The sequence below is a fragment of the Danio rerio genome, chromosome 16 (genome assembly GCF_052040795.2).
Source record: "Danio rerio strain M-AB ecotype USA chromosome 16, GRCz13ab, whole genome shotgun sequence".
NCBI classification, from domain to species: domain Eukaryota; kingdom Metazoa; phylum Chordata; class Actinopteri; order Cypriniformes; family Danionidae; genus Danio; species Danio rerio.
The window spans coordinates 61,105,001-61,127,500 of record NC_141036.1 but is presented as its reverse complement, the minus strand read 5'-3'; the positions used below and the strand labels follow the sequence as shown (position 1 = coordinate 61,127,500).

The following is a 22,500-nucleotide window of genomic DNA, read 5'->3' as shown; positions in this document are numbered from 1 at the left end:
CTGATCTGGCGGGGTAAACTGCATGTGTAGATGTGAAGTGTGCGTCAGTGAAGTATTTCTGTCTTCTTCACTTCTGCGTGATCTTCTTGTTTTGAGCAGAAGTTGAGCAGTTCTGAGAACAGTGTGTGAGCACCTGTTAAATGTCCTGTATGTACAGAGTTTTGGGCAGATTTTGGCAGATGTAGTCATGAATACATTTTTTTTGTGCCAAATCAATGAGAACTGGTCATCCGTTTAGCCCAGAGACTTCAGCAGTGCTCACTGGGTCAAGAGTTCTGCAGAGGTCACCTGAGTGTTGGGAAATGTGTCCTCGAGTCTGGGAAACTGATTCAGTTCAGTTTAATTCAGACTTACTGCTGCTGAAAGTTCATCATGACAGAAACCTGAAACACACACAAACATCCTCTCTACACTGCACTGAGGCCGGAAGTGGACACACACACACACACACACACACAAACAGTGGCATTTATTTAGTTTCCGGGAAACTCTTCCATGTTCCGCGCAGGAGAGAAACAGCAGAACACAGAACACAGCAGCACAGACAACACTGACAACACAAACAACACAGCAACACAAACAACACAGACAACACTGACAACACAGCAGCACAGACAACACTGACAACACAAACAACACAGCAACACAAACAACACAGACAACACTGACAACACAGCAGCACAGACAACACTGACAACACAGCAGCACAGACAACACTGACAACACAAACAACACAGACAACACTGACAACACTGTTCACGAGCCTCGACGGGCTGGCTTTTACTGCGGTCAAGCCAGCCGCGGTTCGGAAAAACACAGTCAAGCCAGCCGCGCTTTATATTTCGGTGCGCGCGTATTATTATCATTACGGTAATATCAGCAGCCACACAGAGAGCGCTCCACAGAGCACCCATTTCGCCCAGAACAGAGAGATAACAACGAAATATAAGTTTATCCCCCTTTCCTCCCACGTATGCTTTATTAAACAATTTATTAGCTTTTTTTGACTGTTGTTATTTTAAGAAATTGGTTTCTGGGCTTACCTTTAATTTCCTCAAGTCTATCTTTTTGCTTCAAATGATTTTAAAGCAGATCAAACGGACAGAATAAATATACGATTTCTAAACACCCAGAATGCGTTTTTATTTATCCTAGCCAACTACAGTACATTGCAAATAAGGTTGAATGCAATTTTATACAACGTGCCTAACCTCAGAAAGTGAAAATAATCATGAAGTAGTCCAACATAGCATTGTTTAAGTTACAAATATATGTTGGTTTTATTTAAAGGGGATTTAAAAATGTATGCTTCTTTCAGTATATGGGATATGGGGCATTATTACACTTTAGATGACAGTAAAGACCTTATTATTTGTTATAAGTAGAATAGAACAACAATAAGATCTGATGCAGGAAGTCAAATACTAAGCATACATCATATGAAGCCTGTTTTACTGCAGCATTTTGGAGAAATGTACCATTAACACACTTTAAAGTGCTATAAAGAAATAAGTAGAAAAAAAACAAAGTTTGGTTCTGATACAGGATGTACATGCATACCTCATGTGAAAGACCTCATTTAAGTTAACAGAAGAAAACTATGGACAGGACATCCAATATTATATGCATACCTCATAATAACTTACTGCAGCATTTTGGAGAAATGGGCTATTAATGAGCTATAAAGTCTTTAAAGTGTTATAAATACATTGTTTGGAATAAGTTAAATAAAAGAGTGATCAGGTCTGATACTGGATGTCTCATGCTATATGCATATATACAACATATGAATCCTTTTTACTGCAGCAATTTGGAAAAAAATTGCTCATTTAAAAGATGTAGAAAAAAAAACAATAGTCAGGTCTTATACAGGACATCCCATACTAAACCTCATATAAAGACTTGTTACTGCAGCGTTTTGGAGAAATTGGGCATTAATATTACTCAAAGTGTAATGAAGACCCAATTTTCAATAAATAGACAAAAAACAATGATCAGTTCCTGTACAGAACATCACATACAATATGCATACTACATATAAACACTTCTTACTCCAGCAATCTGCAGAAGTGGGACATTAACATAATATAAAGTGTTATAAAGACCCCATTTCGATTAAGTAGAAAGAAACAATGGTCGGTTCTTATTCAGGACATCCCATACTATATGTGTACTTCACATGAAATCTTTTTTACTGCAGCGTTTTGGAGAAACTGGGTATTAACCTATTATAAAGTGATATAAAAACCCCATTTCTAATAAGTAGAAAAAAAACAATGGACAGTTCTTATACAGGACATACCATACTATATATGTACTTCACATGAAGCGTTTTTACTGCAGCATTTTTAAAAAAACGGGGTATTAACATAATATACAATACTATAAAGACCACATTTTAAATAGGTAGAAAAAAAATCTATGGTCAGTTCTTATACAGGACATCCCATACTATATGTGTACTTTACATGAAAACTTTTTACTGCAGTGTTTTGGAGAAATTGTATATAATATATTTCAAAGTGTTCTAAAGACCCCCATTCAAATAAGTAGAAAAAAACAATGGTCAGTTCCTATACAGGACATCCATACTATATCTGTACTTCACATAAAACTTTTTTACTGCAGCATTTTGGAGAAATGGGGTATTAAAATAATATAAAGTGCTATAAAGACCTCATTTCAAATAAGTAGAAAAAAAACAATGGTCAGTTCTAGTACAGGACATCCCATACTATGTGTGTACATTACATGAAACCTTCTTACTGCACTGTTTTGGAGAAATGAGGTATTAACACAACAAAGTGATATAAAAACCCCACTTCAAATAAGTAGAAAAAAACAATGGTCGGTTCTTATACAGGACATCCCATACTATATATGTACTTCACATGAAACATTTTTACTGCAGCATTTTAGAGAAACAGGGTGTTAACATAGAAAAAAAAGTACTATAAAGTCCCCCTTTCAAATAAGTAGAGAAAAACAATGGTCAGATCTTATACACGACACCCTTATCTCTGTGTGTACTTCACATGAAAGCTTTTTACTGCAGCATTTTAAAGACACGGGGGAATTAACATAGTATAAAGTAATATAAGGACCCGGTTTTAAATAAGTAGAAATAAACAATGGTCAGTTCTTATACAGGACATCCCGTACTATATGTGTACTTCACATTAAACCTTCTTACTGCACTGTTTTGGAGAAATTGTATATTAATATGATTTAAAGTGTTACAAAGACCCCATTTTTAATAAGTAGAAAAAGACAATGTTCAGTTCTTACATAGGACATCCCATACTATGTACTTGACATGAAACTTTCTTACTGCACTGTTTTGGAGAAATGGGGTATTAACATAATATAAAGTACTATAAAGACCCCATTTCCAATAAGTAGAAAGAAACAATGGTCAGTCCTTATTCAGGACATCCCATACTATATGTGCACTTCACGTGAAACATTTTTACTGCAGCGTTTTTGGGAAACAGGGTATTAACATATGATAAAGTGCTATAAAGAGCCCATTTCCAATAAGTAGAAAAAAAACAATGGTCAGTTCTTACATAGGACATCCCATACTATGTACTTGACATGAAACTTTCTTACTGCACTGTTTTGGAGAAATGGGGTATTAACATAATATAAAGTACTATAAAGACCCCATTTCCAATAAGTAGAAAGAAACAATGGTCAGTTCTTATTCAGGACATCCCATACTATATGTGTACTTCACATGAAACCTTTTTACTGCAGAGTTTCGGAGAAACAGGGTATTAACCTATTATAAAGTGCTATAAAGACCCCATTTCAAATAAGTAGAAAAAGACAATGGTCAGTTCTTATACAGGACATCCCATACTATATCTGTACTTCACATGAAACCTATTTACTGCAGCATTTTGGAGAAAGGGGGTATTAACATAATATAAAGTGCTTTAAAGACCGCATTTCAAATAAGTAGAAAAAGACAATGGTCAGTTCTTAAACATGACATACCATACTATATATGTACTTCACATGAAACCTTTTTACCGCAGCATTTTGGAGAAACGGGGTATTAAGCCAATATAAAGTGCTATAAAGACCCTATTTCAAATAAGTAGAAAAAAACATTGGTCAGTTCTTATACAGGACATACCATACTATATGTGTACTTCACATGAAACCTTTTTACTGCAGCATTTTGGAGAAAGGGGGTATTAACATGATATAAAGTGCTTTAAAGACCCCATTTTTAAATAAGTAGAAAAAGACAATGGTCAGTTCTTATACATGACATACCATACTATATATGTACTTCACATGAAACCTTTTTACTGCAGCATTTTGGAGAAACGAGGTATTAAGCCAATATAAAGTGTTATAAAGACCCTATTTCAAATAAGTAGAAAAAAACAATGGTCAGTTCTTATACAGGACATACCATACTATATGTGTACTTCACATGAAACCTTTTTACTGCAGCGTTTTGGAGAAACAGGGTATTAACATATTACAAAGTGCTATAAAGAGCCCATTTCTAAAAAGTAGAAAAAAACAATGTTCAGTTCTTATACAGGACATCCCATACTATATGTGCACTTCACATTAAATCTTTTTTACTGCAGCATTTTGGAGTATTAGGTTACTAATGTAATTCAAAACGTTATAAAGACCCCATATCAAATGAGTAGAAAAAAACAATGGTCAGTTCTTATACAGGACGTCCCATACTATATCTGTACTTCACATGAAACCTTTTTACTGCAGCATTTTGGAGAAAGGGGGTATTAACATAATATAAAGTGCTATAAAGACCCCATTTCAAATAAGTAAAAAAAGACAATGGTCAGTTCTTATACATGACATCCCATACTACATATGTACTTCACATGAAACCTTTTTACTGCAGCATTTTAAAGAAACTGGGTATTAACATATTTTATAGTGCTATAAAGAGCCCGTTTCCAATAAGTAGAAAAAAACAATGGTCAGTTCTTAAACAGGACATCCCATACTATGCGCCCTTCACATGAAACCTTTTTACTGCAGCATTTTGGAGAAACAGGGTATTAATATATTAAAAAGTGCTATAAGGAGCCCATTTCTAATAAGTAGAAAAAAACAATGGTCAGTTCTTATACAGGACATCCCATACTATATGTGCACTTCAAATGAAATATTTTTTACTGCAGCGTTTTGGAGAAACTGGGTATTAACCTATTATAAAGTGACATAAAAACCCCATTTCTAATAAGTAGAAAAAAACAATGGTCAGTTCTTATACAGGACATCCCATACTATATGTACACTTCACATGAAATCTTTTTTACTGCAGCGTTTTGGAGAAACGGGGTATTAACTTATTATAAAGTGCTATAAAGAGCCCATTTCCAATAAGTAGAAAAATACAATGGTCAGTTCTTATACAGGACATCCCATACTATCTGTACACTTCACATGAAATTTTTTTTACTGCAGCGTTTTGGAGAAACGGGGTATTAACATATTATAAAGTGCTATAAAGAGCCCATTTCCAATAAGTAGAAAAAAACAATGGTCAGTTCTTAAACTGGACATCCCATACTATATGTGCACTTCACATGAAACTTTTTTACTGCAGCGTTTTGGAGAAACAAGGTATTAAGCTAATATCAAGTGACATAAAAACCCAATTTCTAATAAGTAGAAAAAAACAATCGACAGTTCTTATACAGGACATCCCATACTATATGTACACTTCACATGAAATATTTTTTACTGCAGCGTTTTGGAGAAACAGGGTATTAACATATTATAAAGTGATATAAAATCCCCATTTCTAATAAGTAGAAAAAAACAGTGGACAGTTCTTATACAGGACATCCCATACTATATCTTTACTTCACATGAAACCTTTTTACTGCAGCGTTTTGGAGTATTAAGTCACTTATGTAATTCAAAACGTTATAAAGACCCCATTTCAAATAAGTAGAAAAAAACAATGGTCAGTTCTTATACAGGACATCCCATACTATATGTGTACTTCACATGAAACCTTTTTACTGCAGCATTTTGGAGAAACGGGATATTAACATTATTCATAGTGCTATAAAGACCCCAATTCAAATAAGTAGAAAAAAAGACAATGGTCAGTTCTTATACAGGACATCACATACTATATGTGCACTTCACATGAAACCTTTTTACTGCAGAGTTTCGGAGAAACAGGGTATTAACCTATTATAAAGTGCTATAAAGAGCCCCTTTCCAATAAGTAGAAAAAAACAATGGTCAGTTCTTAAACAGGACGTCCCATACTACATGTGCACTTCACATGAAACCTTTTTATTGCAGCGTTTTGGAGAAACAGGGTATTAACATATTGTAAAGTACTATAAAGAGTCCAATTCTAATAAGTAGAAAAAAACAATGGTCAGTTCTCATACAGGACATCCAATACTATATGTGCACTTCACATGAAACCTTTTTACTGCAGCATTTTAAAGAAATGGGGTATTAACATAATATAATATAACTTAATATAACAATTTAGTCTCCACTTTCCTTGTTAATATGCAACTCCCTCTTTGACTCCTACACTAACTATAAAAAAATACTAATGTTTTGCTTCTCACACTCTTTACACACCTGATACTTGCCTACAGCACTTATTCATTGTTGCTCTAACAGTTGTGTAAATTGCTTCCTTGTCCTCATTTGTAAGTCGCTTTGGATAAAAGTGTCCGCTAAATGACTAAATGTAAATGTATAAAGTACTAAAAAGACCTAATTTTAAATAAGTAGAAAAAAACAATGGTCAAATCTTATACAGGACATTCTAATCAATGTGTGTACTTCACATAAAAGCTTTTTACTGCAGCATTTTAAAGAAACGGGGTATTAACATAATATAAAGTACTATAAAAACCCCATTTTAAATAAGTAGAAAAAAACAATGATCTGTTTTTATACAGGACATTTCATAATATACGTGTACTTCACATTAAACCTTCTTACTGCACTGTTTTGGAGAAACTGGTATTAAAATAGAAAAAAGTACTAATAAAACCCCATTTCAATTAAGTGGAAAAAATCAATGGTCAGTTCTTACATAGGACATCCCATACTATATGTGTACTTCACATGAAACCTTTTTACTGTAGCATTTTAAAGAAATGGGCTATTAATATAATATAAAGTACTACAAAGACCGCATTTTAAATAAGTAGAAAAAAACAATTGTCAGTTGTAATACAGGACATCCCATACTATATGTGTACTTCACATGAAAACTTCTTACTGCAATTTTTTGTAGAAGCGGGGTATTAACATAATAATATAAAATGATATAAAAAAACCCATTTCAAATAAGTAGAAAAAACAATGGTCAGTTCTTATACAGGACATCCCATACTATATATCTACTTCACATAAAACCTTTTTACTCCAGCATTTTAAAGAAATTGGGTATTTACATAATATAAACACAGCATTTTAAATAAGTAGAAAAAAGTTCTTGGTCAGTTCTTGTACAGGACATTTCATAGTATATGTGTACTTCACATTAACCTTTTTACTGCAGCATTTTAAAGAAATGGGGTATTAACATAATATAAAGTGATATAAAAACCTCATTAAAAAATAAGTAGAAAAAACAATGGTCAGTTCTTATACAGGATATCCCATAATATATGTGTACTTCACATGAAACCTTTTTACTGCAGCATTTAAAGAAATGGGGTATTAACATACTATAAAGTGACATAAAAACCTAATTTCAAATAAGTAGAAAAAACAATGGTCAGTTCTTATACAGGACATCCTAAACTATATATGTACTTCACATGAAACCTTTTTACTTCAGCATTTTAAAGAAACGGGGCATTAACATAATATAAAGTACTATAAAGACTTCATTTTAAATAAGTAGAAAAAACAATGGTCAGTTTTTATACAGGACATCCCATACTATTTATGTACTTCACATGAAACCTTTTTACTGCAGCAATTTAAAGAAACTGGCTATTAACATTATATAAAGTACTATAAACACCCCATTTCAAATAAGTAGAAAAAAACAATGGTCAGTTCTTATATAGGACATCCTAATCTATGTGTGTACTTTACATGAAAACTTTTTACTGCAGCATTTTAAAGAAACGGGGGTATTAACCTAGTATAAAGTGCTATAAAAACCTTTATTCAAATAAGTAGAAAAAACAATGGTCAATTCTTATACAGGGCATCCTATACTATATGTGTACTTCACACTAAACCTTCCAACTGCACTGCTTTGGGGAAATGGGGTATAGATCTAATATAAAGTGCTATAAAGACCGCATTTCAAGTAGAAAAAAAACAATTGTCAGTTCTCATACAGGACATCCAATACTATGTGTGTACTTCACATACAATCTTTTTACTGCAGCATTTTAAAGAAACGGGGTATTAACATAATATAAAGTACTATAAAAACCGCATTTTAAATAAGTAGAAAAAAATAATGGTTGATTCTTATATAGGACATCCATTACTATATATGTAACTATATATGTACTTCACATGAAATCTTTTTACTGCAGCATTTTGGAGAAATGGGGTATTAACCCATTATAAAGTGCTATAAAGACCACAGTTTAAATAAGTAGAAGACAACAATAGTCAGTTCTTATACAGGATATTCCATACCATATGGGTACTTCACATAAAGCCTTTTTACTTCAGTGTTTTGGAGAAACAGGGTATTAACATATTACAAAGTGCTATAAAGACCCCACTTCAAATAAGTAGTAAAAACAATGGTCAGTTCATATATAGGACATTCCATACTATGTGTGTACTTCACATGAAACCTTTTTATTGCAGCATTTTGAAGAAATGGGGTATTAACCTATTATAAAGTGCTTAAAGACCGCATGTCAAATAAGTAGAAAAAAACATTGGTCAGTTCTTATATAGGACATCCCATACTATATGCGTACTTCACATGGAACATTCTTACTGCAGCATTTTCGAGAAATGGGATATTAACATATTACAAAGTCCTATAAAGACCCAATTTCTAATAAGTAGAAGAAAACAATTGCCAGTTTTTATACAGGGCGTCCTATACTATACACATACTTCATGTGAAGACTTCTCACCAAATAATTTTGGAGAAATTGGGAAATAACAAAATTCAAGTGTTTTAAAGACCCCATTTTTTAGAAGTAGAATACAAAAATAGTCAGTTTTTGTAGAGGACATCTCATAAAATTTGCATACATCATATGAAGCCTTCTTACTACTACATTTTAGAGAAATGGGGCACTAACATAATATGAAGTACTATAAAGACCTCATTACTAATAAGTAGAAAAAACAATAGTCAGTTGTCATACAGGATGTCCTATATGCATACTTCATGTGAAAACTTATTACTGCACCATTTTCGAGAAATTGGGTATTAAACTTATAAATTGCTTTAAAGACCCCTTTTCTAAAAAGTAGGAAAAAAATAACAATGCTCAGCTCTTCCTATTGCTGAATACTCGTAGAGGACATCCCATACTGTATGCATACCTAATATGAAACCTTCTTACTGCCACTTTTTGGAGAATTGGGCCATTAACATAATATAAAGTGCTTTATGTTTTTGTACAGGACGTCCCTCACTGTATGCATAATTTACATGTAACCATCCTACTGCGGCATTTTGGTGAAATAGGTATCAACTTAAAATACTATAAAGACCTAATTTCTAATAAGTAAAAAAAAAACAACGGTCAGTTCTTGTACAGGACATCCCATACTACATGTATTTATCAGATGAAGACTTGTTACTGCAGTGTTCTGGAGAATTTGGGCATAAACATTATATAAAGTGCTTTAAATACCCAATGTCTAATAAGTAGAAACAATGGGCAGTTCACGTTCATGACATTCCATAATATATGCATACTTTACATGAAACCTTGTCACTGCAGCATTTTGGAGAAATGGAGGAATAATAACATTCAAAGTGTCATAAAGACCCAATGTCTAATAAGTAGAAGAAAACAATGGTCTGTTCTTAAAAAGGACGTTCCATACTAAAGGCGTACCTCATATGAAGACTTCTTACGGCAGTGTTTTAGAGAAAAGGGACATAATTACCTTTTAGATGGCTATCAAGATCCCATTTCTAATAAGTAAAAAAAAAAAACGGTCAGTTCTTCAATGGACAATTCAGTGGTCAGTTAGGTTGATGGCATCATCCCAACTGTCTCAAGCTATTATTGTACCATTACAACAAAATGATATTATTGGGGATGATGAGTGGTGCTGCTCCAAATGTAGGGTACAAAGACAAAGACAAAACAAATATGTTTGGTTAATTTCATAGAGATAGTTTACCCAAAAGTGAAAATGAACGCACTATGCACTGGCAATCAAATGGTTACAAACATTTATTAGTTCTTTTTTTTGGTTGAACACAAAAGATATTTAGAATGAACTTGAAAACTTGTAACTATTGACTTCCATTTTAGAAAAAAAACAATTACTATGGAGGTCAATAAATATAGTTCCTCAGCAGGAAGGGAACTGCAATTTTGTGTATCCCTGACACATTTGGAGTTGTGGAAAACTGTGATGTGCTGTCTTTCCTTGACACATTCGTCCTGTATCAAAACTGACCATTATTTTATTCTACTCATTCGAAATGGACACTTTATAGTCATCTGAAGAGTAATAACGCCCCATTAATCCAGATCACTGCAGTAACAAGTCTTCCTATGAGGTATGCATATAGTATGTGATGTCCTGTAAAAGAAATGACTGTTCTTTTTTCTACTTATTAGAAATGAGGTGTTTGTAGCAATCTAAAAGGTAACAATGTCCCAATTCTCCAAAACGATGCAGTAACAAGTCTTCGTCTGAGATATGCATATAGCATTGCATTTCCTGTACGACTGATCAATGTTTTCTTCTACTTAGTAGAAATTGGGTCATTATAGAACTTGCTGCAGTAAGAAGTCTTCATATGTACAAGAACTGATGATTTTATGTACTTATTAGAAATTGGGTGTTTATATCCATCTGAAAAGTAATAATGTCCCAATTCTCCAAAAAACTGAAGTAACAAGTGTTCATGTGAAGTACGCTTATAATATAGGATGTCCTGCATAAGAGCTGACCATTGTTTTCTTCTACTTACAAGAAATTGGGTCTTTGAAACACTTTAAATTATGTTAAACCTCATTTCTCAAAAACCCTGCTGTAATAAGGTTTTTAAGTGAAGTACACATTTAGTATGGGAAGTCCTGAACAATAACTAATCATTGTTTTTTATACTTTTTAGAAATGGGGTCTTTATAACATTTTGAATTATAATAATACCCAATTGTTCAGTAAAAAGGTTCCATAAGAAGTACAGATATAGTATGGGATGTCATGTATAAGAACTGACATTGTTTTTTTTTTCAACTTATTTGAATTGGGGTCTTTATAACACTTTATAATATGTTAATACCTAATTTTTCCAAAACACTGGAGTAAAAAGGTTTCAGGTCAAGTACACACATAGTATGGGATGTCCTGAATAAGAACTGACCACTGTTTTTTTCTAATTATTTGAAATGCGGTCTTTATAGCACTTTATAATATTTTAATACCCAATTTCTCCAAAACGCTGCAGTAAAAAGGTTTCATGTCAAGTGCAGAAAGTATAGGATGTCCTGTATAAGAACTGACCATTGTTTTTTCTACTTATTTGAAATGGGGTTTTTATATTACTTTATATTATTAAGTTAATACCCCATTTCTCCAAAACAGTGCAGTAAAAAGGTTTCATGTGAAGTACACACATAGTATGGGATGTCCTGTATAAGAACTGACCATTGTTTTTTTCTACTTATTAAAAATGTTTTTTTTTTTATAGAACTTTATATGTTAAAACCCCGTTTCTCCAAATGATGCAGTAAAAAGGATTTTTGTGAAGTGCACATATAGTATGGGATGTCCTGTATAAGAACTGACCATTGTTTTTTTCTACTTTTTTAAAATGCGGTCTTTATAGTATTTTATATTATGTTAATACCCCGTCTCTTTAAAATGCTGCAGTAAAAAGGTTTCATGTGAAGTACATATATAGTATGGGATGTCCTGTATAAGAACTGACCATTGTTTTTTTCTACTCATTTAAATTGGGGTCTTTATAACACTTCGAAATATAATAATATACAATTTCTCCAAAACACTGCAGTAATAAGGTTTCATGTGAAGTGCACATAGTATGGGACATCCTGTTTAAGAACTGACCATTGTTTTTTTCTACTTATTGGAAATGGGGTCTTTATAGCACTTGATATTAGCTTAATACCCCGTTTCTTCAAAATGCTGCAGTAAAAAGGTTTCATGTGAAGTACATATGTAATATGGGATGTCATGTATAAGAACTGACCATTGTCTTTTTCTACTTATTTGAAATGGGGTCTTTATAGCACTTTATATTATGTTAATACCCCCTTTCTTCAAAATGCTGCAGTAAAAAGGTTTCATGTGAAGTACAGATATAGTATGGGATGTCCTGTATAAGAACTGACCATTGTCTTTTTCTACTTATTTAAAATTTGGTCTTTATAGCACTTTATATTATGTTAATACCCCCTTTCTCCAAAACAGTGCAGTAAAAAGTTTTTATGTGAAGTACACATAAAGTATGGGATGTCCTGAATAAGAACTGACCATTTTTTCTTTCTACTTATTTGAAATGGGGTCTTTATAGCACTTTATATTGGCTTAATACCTCGTTTTTCCAAAATGCTGCAGTAAAAAGGTTTCATGTGAAGTACATATATAGTATGGCATGTCATGTATAAGAACTGACCATTGTCTTTTTCTACTTATTTGAAATGGGGTCTTTAAAGCACTTTATATTATGTTAATACCCCCTTTCTCCAAAATGCTGCAGTAAAAAGGTTTCATGTGAAGTACACATAGTATGGTATGTCCTGTATAAGAACTGACCATTGTTTTTTTCTACTTATTTGAAATGCGGTCTTTATAGCACTTTATATTATGTTAATACCCCCTTTCTCCAAAATGCTGCAGTAAAAAGGTTTCATGTGAAGTACACATATAGTATGGTATGTCCTGTATAAGAACTGACTATTGTTTTTTTCTACTTATTTGAAATGCGGTCTTTATAGCACTTTATATTAGGTTATTACCCCGTTTCTCCAAAACAGTGCAGTAAAAAGTTTTTATGTGAAGTACACATATAGTATGGGATGTCCTGAATAAGAACTGACCATTGTATCTTTCTACTTATTGGAAATGGGGTCTTTATAGTACTTTATATTATGTTAATACCCCATTTCTCCAAAACAGTGCAGAAAAGAAAGTATATGTCAAGTACATAGTATGGGATGTCCTATGTAAGAACTGACCATTGTCTTTTTCTACTTATTAAAAATGGGGTCTTTATAACACTTTAAATCATATTGATATACAATTTCTCCAAAACAGTGCAGTAAGAAGGTTTAATGTGAAGTACACATATAGTACGGGATGTCCTGTATAAGATCTGACCATTGTCTTTTTCTACTTATTTGAAATGGGGACTTTATAGTACTTTTTTTCTATGTTAACACCCGTTTCTCTAAAATGCTGCAGTAAAAAGGTTTCATGTGAGGTACATATATAGTATGGGATGTCCTGTATAAGAACCGATCATTGTTTTTTTCTACATATTTGAAATGAGGTCTTTATAGCACTTTATATTATTTTAATACCCCATTTCTCCAAAATGCTGCAGTAAAAAAGTTTTATGTGAAGTACAGATATAGTATGGATGTCCTGTATAGGAACTGACCATTGTTTTTTTTCTACTTATTTGAATTGGGGTCTTTAGAACACTTTGAAATATATTATACACAATTTCTCCAAAACACTGCAGAAAAAAGGTTTCATGTGAAGTACACATATAGTATGGGATGTCCTGTATAAGAACTGACCATAGATTTTTTCTACCTATTTAAAATGTGGTCTTAATAGTATTTTATATTATGTTAATACCCCGTTTCTTTAAAATGCTGCAGTAAAAACGCTTCATGTGAAGTACATATATAGTATGGTATGTCCTGTATAAGAACTGTCCAGTGTTTTTTTCTACTTATTAGAAATGGGGTTTTTATATCACTTTATAATAGGTTAATACCCAGTTTCTCCAAAACGCTGCAGTAAAAAAGATTTCATGTGAAGTGTTTCTTTCTACTTAATTGAAATGGGGTCTTTATAACACTTTATATTATGTTAATGTCCCACTTCTCCAGATTGCTGGAGTAAGAAGTGTTTATATGTAGTATGCATATTGTATGTGATGTTCTGTACAGGAACTGATCATTGTTTTTTGTCTACTTATTGGAAATTGGGTCTTCATAACACTTTGAGTAATGTTAATGCCCAATTTCTCCAAAACGCTGCAGTAACAAGTCTTTATATAAGGTTTAGTATGGGATGTCCTGTATAAGACCTGACTATTGTTTTTTTTTCTATATCTTTTAAATGAGCAATTTTTTTTCCAAATTGCTGCAGTAAAAAGGATTCATTTGTTGTATATATGCATATAGCATGGGACATCTAGTATCAGACCTGATCACTCTTTTATTTAACTTATTTCAAACAATGTATTAATAGCACTTTAAAGACTTTATAGCTCATTAATAGCCCATTTCTCCAAAATGCTACAGTAAGTTATTATGAGGTATGCATATAATATTGGATGTCCTGTCCATAGTTTTCTTCTGTTAACTTAAATGAGGTCTTTCACATGAGGTACGCATGTACATCCTGTATCAGAACCAAACTTTGTTTTTTTTTTCTACTTATTTCTTATTAGCACTTTAAAGTGTGTTAATGGTACATTTCTCCAAAATGCTGCAGTAAAACAGGCTTCATATGATGTATGCTTAGTATTTGACTTCCTGCATCAGATCTTATTGTTGTTCCATTCTACAAATAATAAGGTCTTTACAGTCATCTAAAGTGTAATAATGCCCCATATCCCACATACTGAAAGAAGCATACATTTTTAAATCCCCTTTAAATAAAACCAACATATATTTGTAACTTAAACAATGCTATGTTGGACTACTTCATGATTATTTTCACTTTCTGAGGTTAGCCACGTTGTATAAAATTGCATTCAACCTTATTTGCAATGTACTGTAGTTGGCTAGGAGAAATAAAAACGCATTCTGGGTGTTTAGAAATCGTATATTTATTCTGTCCGTTTGATCTGCTTTAAAATCATTTGAAGCAAAAAGATAGACTTGAGGAAATTAAAGGTAAGCCCAGAAACCAATTTCTTAAAATAACAACAGTCAAAAAAAAGCTAATAAATTGTTTAATAAAGCATACGTGGGAAGAAAGGGGGATAAACTTATATTTCGTTGTCATCTCTCTGTTCTGGGCGAAATGGGTGCTCTGTGGAGCGCTCTCTGTGTGGCTGCTGACATTACCGTAATGATAATAATACGCGCGCACCGAAATATAAAGCGCGGCTGGCTTGACTGTGTTTTTCCGAACCGCGGCTGGCTTGACCGCAGTTGGCTTTTGTAGGATATGCGCTGTTTTGATGACTGTCTTCTGTTCTGTGTTTAGCTGTTATAAACAGCTCTGATGAAAACACAACTGTAGTTTACAGAAAGGCGAGTGTGTTTTACCTCCTCCTCTTCCTCCTCCAGAAACGGAATGTCGCTCAAACTCTGTTTCTTTCTTCTTTTATTCCATTCTAACGAGTCTCATGACACGATCAAGCCCTCTCCTCTCTCTGGTTGTGACTTCATGAGAAAAGTTTCGATAAACCCGAAAGCGACCCCGGAGCCCCGAACCGAAACAATCTGCTGGAGTTCCTCCGACCGAAAGAATGCTATTCTCGCTTTGCGCATGCGCAGAGGACAGACTCGAGTTTACTTTTCCCGAGCGGATCACCGTAAAACACCGAACTGCTGAACTACCGTGAGTCGTGTGCGGATGAATCGTTTGAATGAACCATATTGGTAGTTTTGTAAAGGCGTGTAATCTCCTGTGTGACTTACTCGCTCTTTCTCTCACACAGTCTCACACACACACACACACACACACACACACACACACACACACACACACACACACACACACACACACACACACACACACACACACATGATGTGAGTTAATCTCTGCAGGATCCAGATTCACCACTGATCTACAGTGAGTTACTCAGATTCCGTGTCAGACAGCATGAGTTTACAGATTTCTTTATCACTGTTGTAAATAAATATTCATTATTTTAGAGTCTTTTTTCTTGATAATTGCCGGATTGTTCCTCTCTTCCCCATATAAGCTCGAGAGTCAGTGCAGGCTGAAGCACAAGTAAAGTCGGTTTATTTCAATTTGTATGAAAAGTACATAATAATAGTATTAATAATAATAATCAGAATAATAAAAGTACAATCAAATATATAAAACCTGCTTTAGCATCCTGCAAATCGTCCAGAGCGAGTGATTTCTATCATTTACATTTAGTCAATTAGCAGAGGCTTTTATCCAAAGCGACTTACAAATGAGGAAAAGGAAGCAACTTACTCAACTATAAGAGCAACAATGAATAAGTGCTATAGGCGAGTTTCAGGTCTGTAAAGAAGGACAGTATTAGTAGTATTAGTAATTTTTTATTTTTATTTTTTGGGTACAGTTAGTGTGATATTCAGAGGCAATTGCAGATTAGGAAGGGAAGTGGAGACTAAATAGTTGAGTTTCTAGTGGTTTCTTGAAGACAGCGAGTGACTCTGCTGTTCTGATGCAGTTAGGGAGTTCATTCCACCAGCTGGGCAGATTGAATGCGAGAGTTCGGGAAAGTGATTTCTTCCCTCTTTGGGATGGAACCACGAGGCGACGTTCATTCACAGAACGCAAGTTTCTGGAGGGCACATACATCTGCAGAAGTGAGAGCAGATAAGAAGGAGCAAAGCCAGAAGTCACTTTGGAGGCAAACATCAGAGCTTTGAATTTGATGCGAGCAGCAACTGGCAGCCAGTGCAAACGGATGAGCAGCGGAGTGACATGTGCTCTTTTAGGTTCATTAAAGACCACTCGTGCTGCTGCATTCTGGAGCAGCTGAAGAGGCTTGATAGAGTTAGCTGGAAGCCCGGCTAGTAGAGAGTTGCAGTAATCCAGTTTGGAGAGAACAAGAGCTTGAACAAGGAGTTGAGCTGCATGTTCAGATAAGAAGGGTTGAACCTTTCTGATGTTATAGAGTGTGAATCTGCAAGATCGAGCAGTTCTAGAGATGTGGTCAGAGAAGTTTAGTTGGTCATCAATCGTTACTCCAAGGCTTTTCACCATTTTGGATGCAGTAATGGTTGCCCCGTCCATCTGCATTGAAAAGTTATGGTGTAGAGTCGGGTTGGCAGAAACTACAAGCATTTCCGTTTTTGCGAGGTTCAGTTGAAGATGATGATCTTTCATCCAGTGTGAAATATCCAACAGGCAGGCTGAGATACGAGCTGGAACCGAGGGATCATCAGGATGAAAAGAGAGGTATAGCTGGGTATCATCAGCATAGCAGTGGTAGGAGAATCCATGTCTCTGGATGACTGGTCCTAGAGATGATGTGTAGATGGAGAAGAGAAGTGGCCCAAGAACAGAGCCTTGAGGTACCCCAGTGTTTAGATGCTGTAGGTTGGACACCTCTCCCCTCCAAGACACCCTGAATGACCTGTCAGAGAGGTAAGGTCTGAACCATTGTATAACAGTGCCCGAACGCCCAGTGACTCGAGCGTAGATAGCAGGATCTGGTGGTTGACAGTGTCAAAAGCAGCTGACAAGTCCAGCAAAATGAGTACTGATGATTTAGAGTCTGCTTTAGCCAGTCTGAGATCCTCCACGACCGAGAGCAGGGCAGTCTCAGTTGAGTGGCCTTTCTTAAAGCCGATCAAAGCCTATCATATATTGACTATAAACTGCATTTGCTGTAATGAGTGTGTGTTTGACAACTGAGCAGCATCTGCCAAACCCCATCTGTCACTCAATATCGGCTCAGTGTCTGTTGGTGATCCACAGCTCTGCTTCTGTCAGGTGTGAAGGTTTTGGAGAAGGGTGTGTGTGTGTGTGTAGTCCTCTGTGTTCACACACTCTACATTATATATGCAATAAGATAACCTGAATTGAATGTCATGTCTGTCTGTCTTGTTGACTTTGATGGAGTATTTTGGTGTTCTTGTCCTGATTAAGGGCACATGTTAAAGTAACCCAGAGAAATCTCTTTTAGTTTATGGGTGTATTTATTTGTTACTTTAATATGCTATAATGAAATAACAACATAATTAATGAACAACGAGGAGAAGGAACATTTAACCTCCACAGTCTTACACCTATAACCCCTTGCGACCTCGTAATGCTGAAGTGACCCCTAACCCTGACCCCTGGGCCCTCATGAACACCCCTTGAGTCTAGCCGATGGTTTGGCCATCGATCTGCGCATGCGCGTGTTCTCAGCCTCTCCGCGCGTTGGAGCAGCAGCGCATTTCATTCCAGCGTGTGTGTGAGAACAGCGCATGCGCAAACCAGCCTCGCAACTGAAGAACACTCGGCAGAAGTTCCCAAACCTCAGAGACGCGCTGCTGCGAGCGTGTGTGCGTGTGTGTGTGTGTGTGTGTGTGTATCAGAATGGGCTGCTCGTCGTCCAGCACACAGAATCTGCAGGAGAACCGACCTGGAGTCAAGGCGGAGGAGAACGGAGAATCCCTGAGTGAGTCTCACACTCAAACACACACACACACACACACACACACACACACACACACACTCAAACACAAACACACACACACACCATCATCATCATCACACAGCGACACGTTCACATCACGCGTACATTACTGTAAACTGTAGAGTAAAACACTCAGAGACCTGCTCAGCATTACACTGATGGACTGAGTACAGACTCACAGCAGCTGCATGTTCCAGATTCTGCTGTGTGTGTGTGTGTGTGTGTCTGTCTGTATGTGTGTGTGTCTGTGTGTGTGTGTGTGTGTGTCTGTTTGTCTGTGTGTGTGTGTCTGTCTGTATGTGTGTGTGTCTGTATGTGTCTGTATGTGTGTGTGTGTGTGTGTGTGTGTGTGTGTGTGTGTGTGTGTGTGTGTGTGTGTGTGTGTGTGTGTCTGTCTGTCTGTCTGTCTGTCTGTCTGTCTGTCTGTGTGTGTGTGTGTGTGTGTCTGTTTGTCTGTGTGTGTGTGTGTGTGTCTGTCTGTATGTGTGTGTGTCTGTATTTGTCTTTCTGTGTGTGTGTGTGTGTGTGTGTGTCTGTCTGTATGTGTGTGTGTCTGTATGTGTCTGTATGTATGTGTGTGTGTGTGTGTGTGTGTGTGTGTGTGTGTGTGTGTGTGTGTGTGTGTGTCTGTCTGTCTGTCTGTCTGTGCGGTGACAGATGATGCTGATGGGTGCTGACATCTACATCCTCAGGCGCTGATCTGAGATCTGCTGTGCTTCAGGTTTATCTCCACGCCACTGCCTCCATTCAGCACAGAATGACTTGTTTTCGTGAGATTTACCGCTGTACAGATCTGGGATCAGCCTCCAGTCTCCCATAAGGGCTTGGCTGAGCAGAAGAGCTGATCCCGGGTCAGGGGAATACTGTCTGCTCATTTGAGCACATGTTGATGAGAGGCGACTTTACAAGAGCTGCCTGATCACACACACACCTTTACAAATGTGTGTATGTGTGTGTGTGTGTGTGTGTGTGTGTGATCAGTGAGTGACATCATGATCACTCGGTATGTTGATGAAGGCTCGCTGCGTGTGTGTCTGTTGGGTTCCCATGAGAACATCTTCAGCTGTGTGCTTAAAGGTGAAGATTAACCAGGCAGGTTAACGTGTGTGTGTGTGTGTGTGTGTGTGTGTGTGTGTGTGTGTGTGTGTGTGTGTGTGTGTGTGTGTGTGTGTGTGTGTGTGTGTGTCAATGATCTATTCATCACATGTTTGAGCACTGAGCTGATGCCAAAACATGTCAGCACTTGCAGGCGCTGTTCATAGCATGGCTGATCGTGTGTGTGTGTGTGTGTGTGTGTGTGTGTGTGTGTGTGTGTGTGTGTGTGTGTGTGTGTGTGTGTGTGTGCATGGCTGAGCTGACACACTCTTGGACTCCTGTGTTTGTGGATGAAAGTAATGTTGCAAAAATATCTGATCTGGGGCCTGTTTCAGTAAGGAGGTTCAAACAACTCGGAGTTTAAACTTGAACTCTGAGCTGATTTAGCGAGAGATTAAAAACTCTGAGTTTTGGGTTTCAGAATAGCTGATCTGAGTTGGGTCAATCAACTTTGAGTAGACCAACTCAGAGTGAAGCGCGCACACCGTGACTATAAAAAGGCATTATCAATAGAGCGCAGACATTACGAGTGACCATGGCAACATCTTAAAAAAACAGATCAGCATTTCTTTCTCCGACTGAACTTGATCTGCTCCTGCAGAGTTACAGCAAATAACAGTGTATATATTTAAAAAGAAGCAGCCATCAGTGAAACAGAGACAGTGTGGGAAAACAGCTGCTCAAGTTAATGCGTAATGTTTAATTTTAAGTATTTTAACATTTAAGAATAATAAAATAAGTAATGTAATGTGTGACTTTATACATTTTTCTAAACTTTTATACACTTTTATCAGTTTTAATAGATTTAACAGTGCACTTGTGTGTCTGCCTTTTTATTGATCAAGTGATAGAGGTTGATATGACATTAAGAAGGTAAGCAGTAATAAAATAATTTAGACAGAATAATAATCCCATTAATCTAGTAACAGTGCATGTCGAAGGTTAAGCTAATTATTTATGAAAAAAAGGAAAAGCCTCGTACGTGACTTTGTACTGTGTGTGACAAAAATGTAGGCAATAGCTGTGTTTCCATCAAAATATAGGCTATTACATAAATTTGTGCAAAACTGGAATAACGCCTTAAAATAAAGCAGCGTTTTTATCCAAAGAGTCGAAGAGAACACAATCGCCACTTCCTGATTAACCTGCGCTAAATATCAACAGCAAAAACAGAGTTTACTGTGGTAGAATAAGCTGCATCAATGATTTTTTATTTAATTAATGTACCTGAGCCTCAGAAGACAATTGACACACAATGAACACGTGGGGGCGTTTGAAGCCAATCATGACGTTTCCATCAATCTTTTTTATGCACATCTCCAAAATGAGCTCTAAAATAGGTGTGTGGAGACGTAAGACTAATGCGAGAAACACACTTCATCTTTAGAAAAGGGGAGGAGACCGACAGAAACTCTGAGTTTAGAGAATAAAACCTGCTCCAGACCAGGTTAGATTCACAGAGTAATTCACCACGGTAACTGACTCTGAGCTAAAGTTACCTCTCTTTCAGAAACAGGCTTGACTTACCCTGATTTCTCCAGTTTAACAAACCTGCCATTCTGAAACGGGAAACCCAGAGTTTCTCTCAATTCAGGGTTAAAATACTCTGAGTTTGCACTTAACCTCCTTTCTGAAACAGACTCCTGACCCAATCTTTTCTGGAAAACAAATGGAAGGTGCTGTGCTGTTGTGTTGTGCTGTTGTGTTGTGCTGTTGTGTTGTGTTGTGTTGTGCTGTGTTGTTCTGTATTGTGCTGTGTTGTGTTGTTGTGTTGTGTTGTGCTGTTGTGTTGTGTTGTGCTGTGCTGTTGTGTTGTGCTGTTCTGTATTGTGTTGTGCTGTTGTGCTGTGTTGTGTTGTGCTGTGTTGTGTTGTGTTGTTGTGCTGTGTTGTGTTGTGTTGTGCTGTGTTGTGTTGTTGTGTTGTGCTGTTGTGTTGTGCTGTGTTTTGTTGTGTTGTGCTGTGTTGTGTTGTTCTGTGTTGTGTTGTGCTGTGTTGTGTTGTGCTGTGTTGTGTTGTTCTGTGTTGTGTTGTGCTGTGTTGTGTTGTGCTGTGTTGTGTTGTTCTGTGTTTTGTTGTGTTGTGCTGTGTTGTGTTGTTCTGTGTTGTGTTGTGTTGTTCTGTATTAGGGTTAGGGTTAGGTTAGGGTTGTGTTGTGTTGTTGTGTTGTGCTGTGCTGTTGTGCTGTGCTGTGTTGTGTTGTTGTGCTGTGCTGTGTTGTGTTGTTGTGTTGTGCTGTTGTATTGTGCTGTGTTGTGTTGTTGTGTTGTGTTGTGTTGTGTTGTTGTGTTGTGCTGGCTCCTGCTGGAGTTTGCTTTGTGTGTGTGTGTACTGTAATCTTCTTGATGATGCTGAATATCTGAATGTGACTCGTTTCCTTTGCTTCTGTTTCTCTGGACAGTTCCTCATAATGGGGCGGCAGAGCAGACGATCTCGGCTCAGATGCAGCTGCCGGTTCAGGGGCCGCTGTTGGAGGACAGGGGCCCGGGGCCACAGGAGAACCAGGCCAGAGCCTCAGGAGCAGAGCAGCTGGCAGACGAATACAGTGAAGCTCTTCTGGATCCAGCAGACGTTCTCAAAGCATCCAGTCCTGAAGCCCCTGCTGCGGATGATGCTGCTCCAGAACTCCCTGACCCTGAAGGAACCACAGAACCCGCAGCAGAACCC

General features: G+C 36.4%; 2 protein-coding genes across 8 annotated transcripts in view; one reads left to right on the top strand and one right to left on the bottom strand.

Annotated features, from left to right (window-relative positions):
• The window catches only part of fzd6 (frizzled class receptor 6), a 25,293-nt gene extending 9,423 nt beyond the window's left edge, over positions 1-15,870 (bottom strand). For 5 of the 6 annotated variants that reach the window (XR_015510316.1, XR_015510317.1, XR_015510319.1 and 2 more), the window contains exon 1: positions 15,654-15,870. The gene's annotated coding sequence lies outside the window, so the exon portion shown is untranslated. 6 annotated transcript variants of the gene reach the window in all.
• Positions 15,871-18,525: 2,655 nt separating this feature from the next.
• Positions 18,526-22,500, top strand: part of LOC141378119 (uncharacterized) — a 6,420-nt gene continuing 2,445 nt past the window's right edge. For both annotated transcript variants that reach the window (XM_087288146.1, XM_087288145.1), the window contains exons 1-2: positions 18,526-18,721; positions 22,235-22,500. The exon at positions 22,235-22,500 is cut by the window's right edge and continues 1,165 nt beyond it. In XM_087288146.1, the coding sequence (XP_087144272.1) occupies positions 18,640-18,721; positions 22,235-22,500 (348 nt within the window). In that variant the 5' untranslated portion in view covers positions 18,526-18,639. The remainder of the gene's footprint in view (positions 18,722-22,234) is intronic.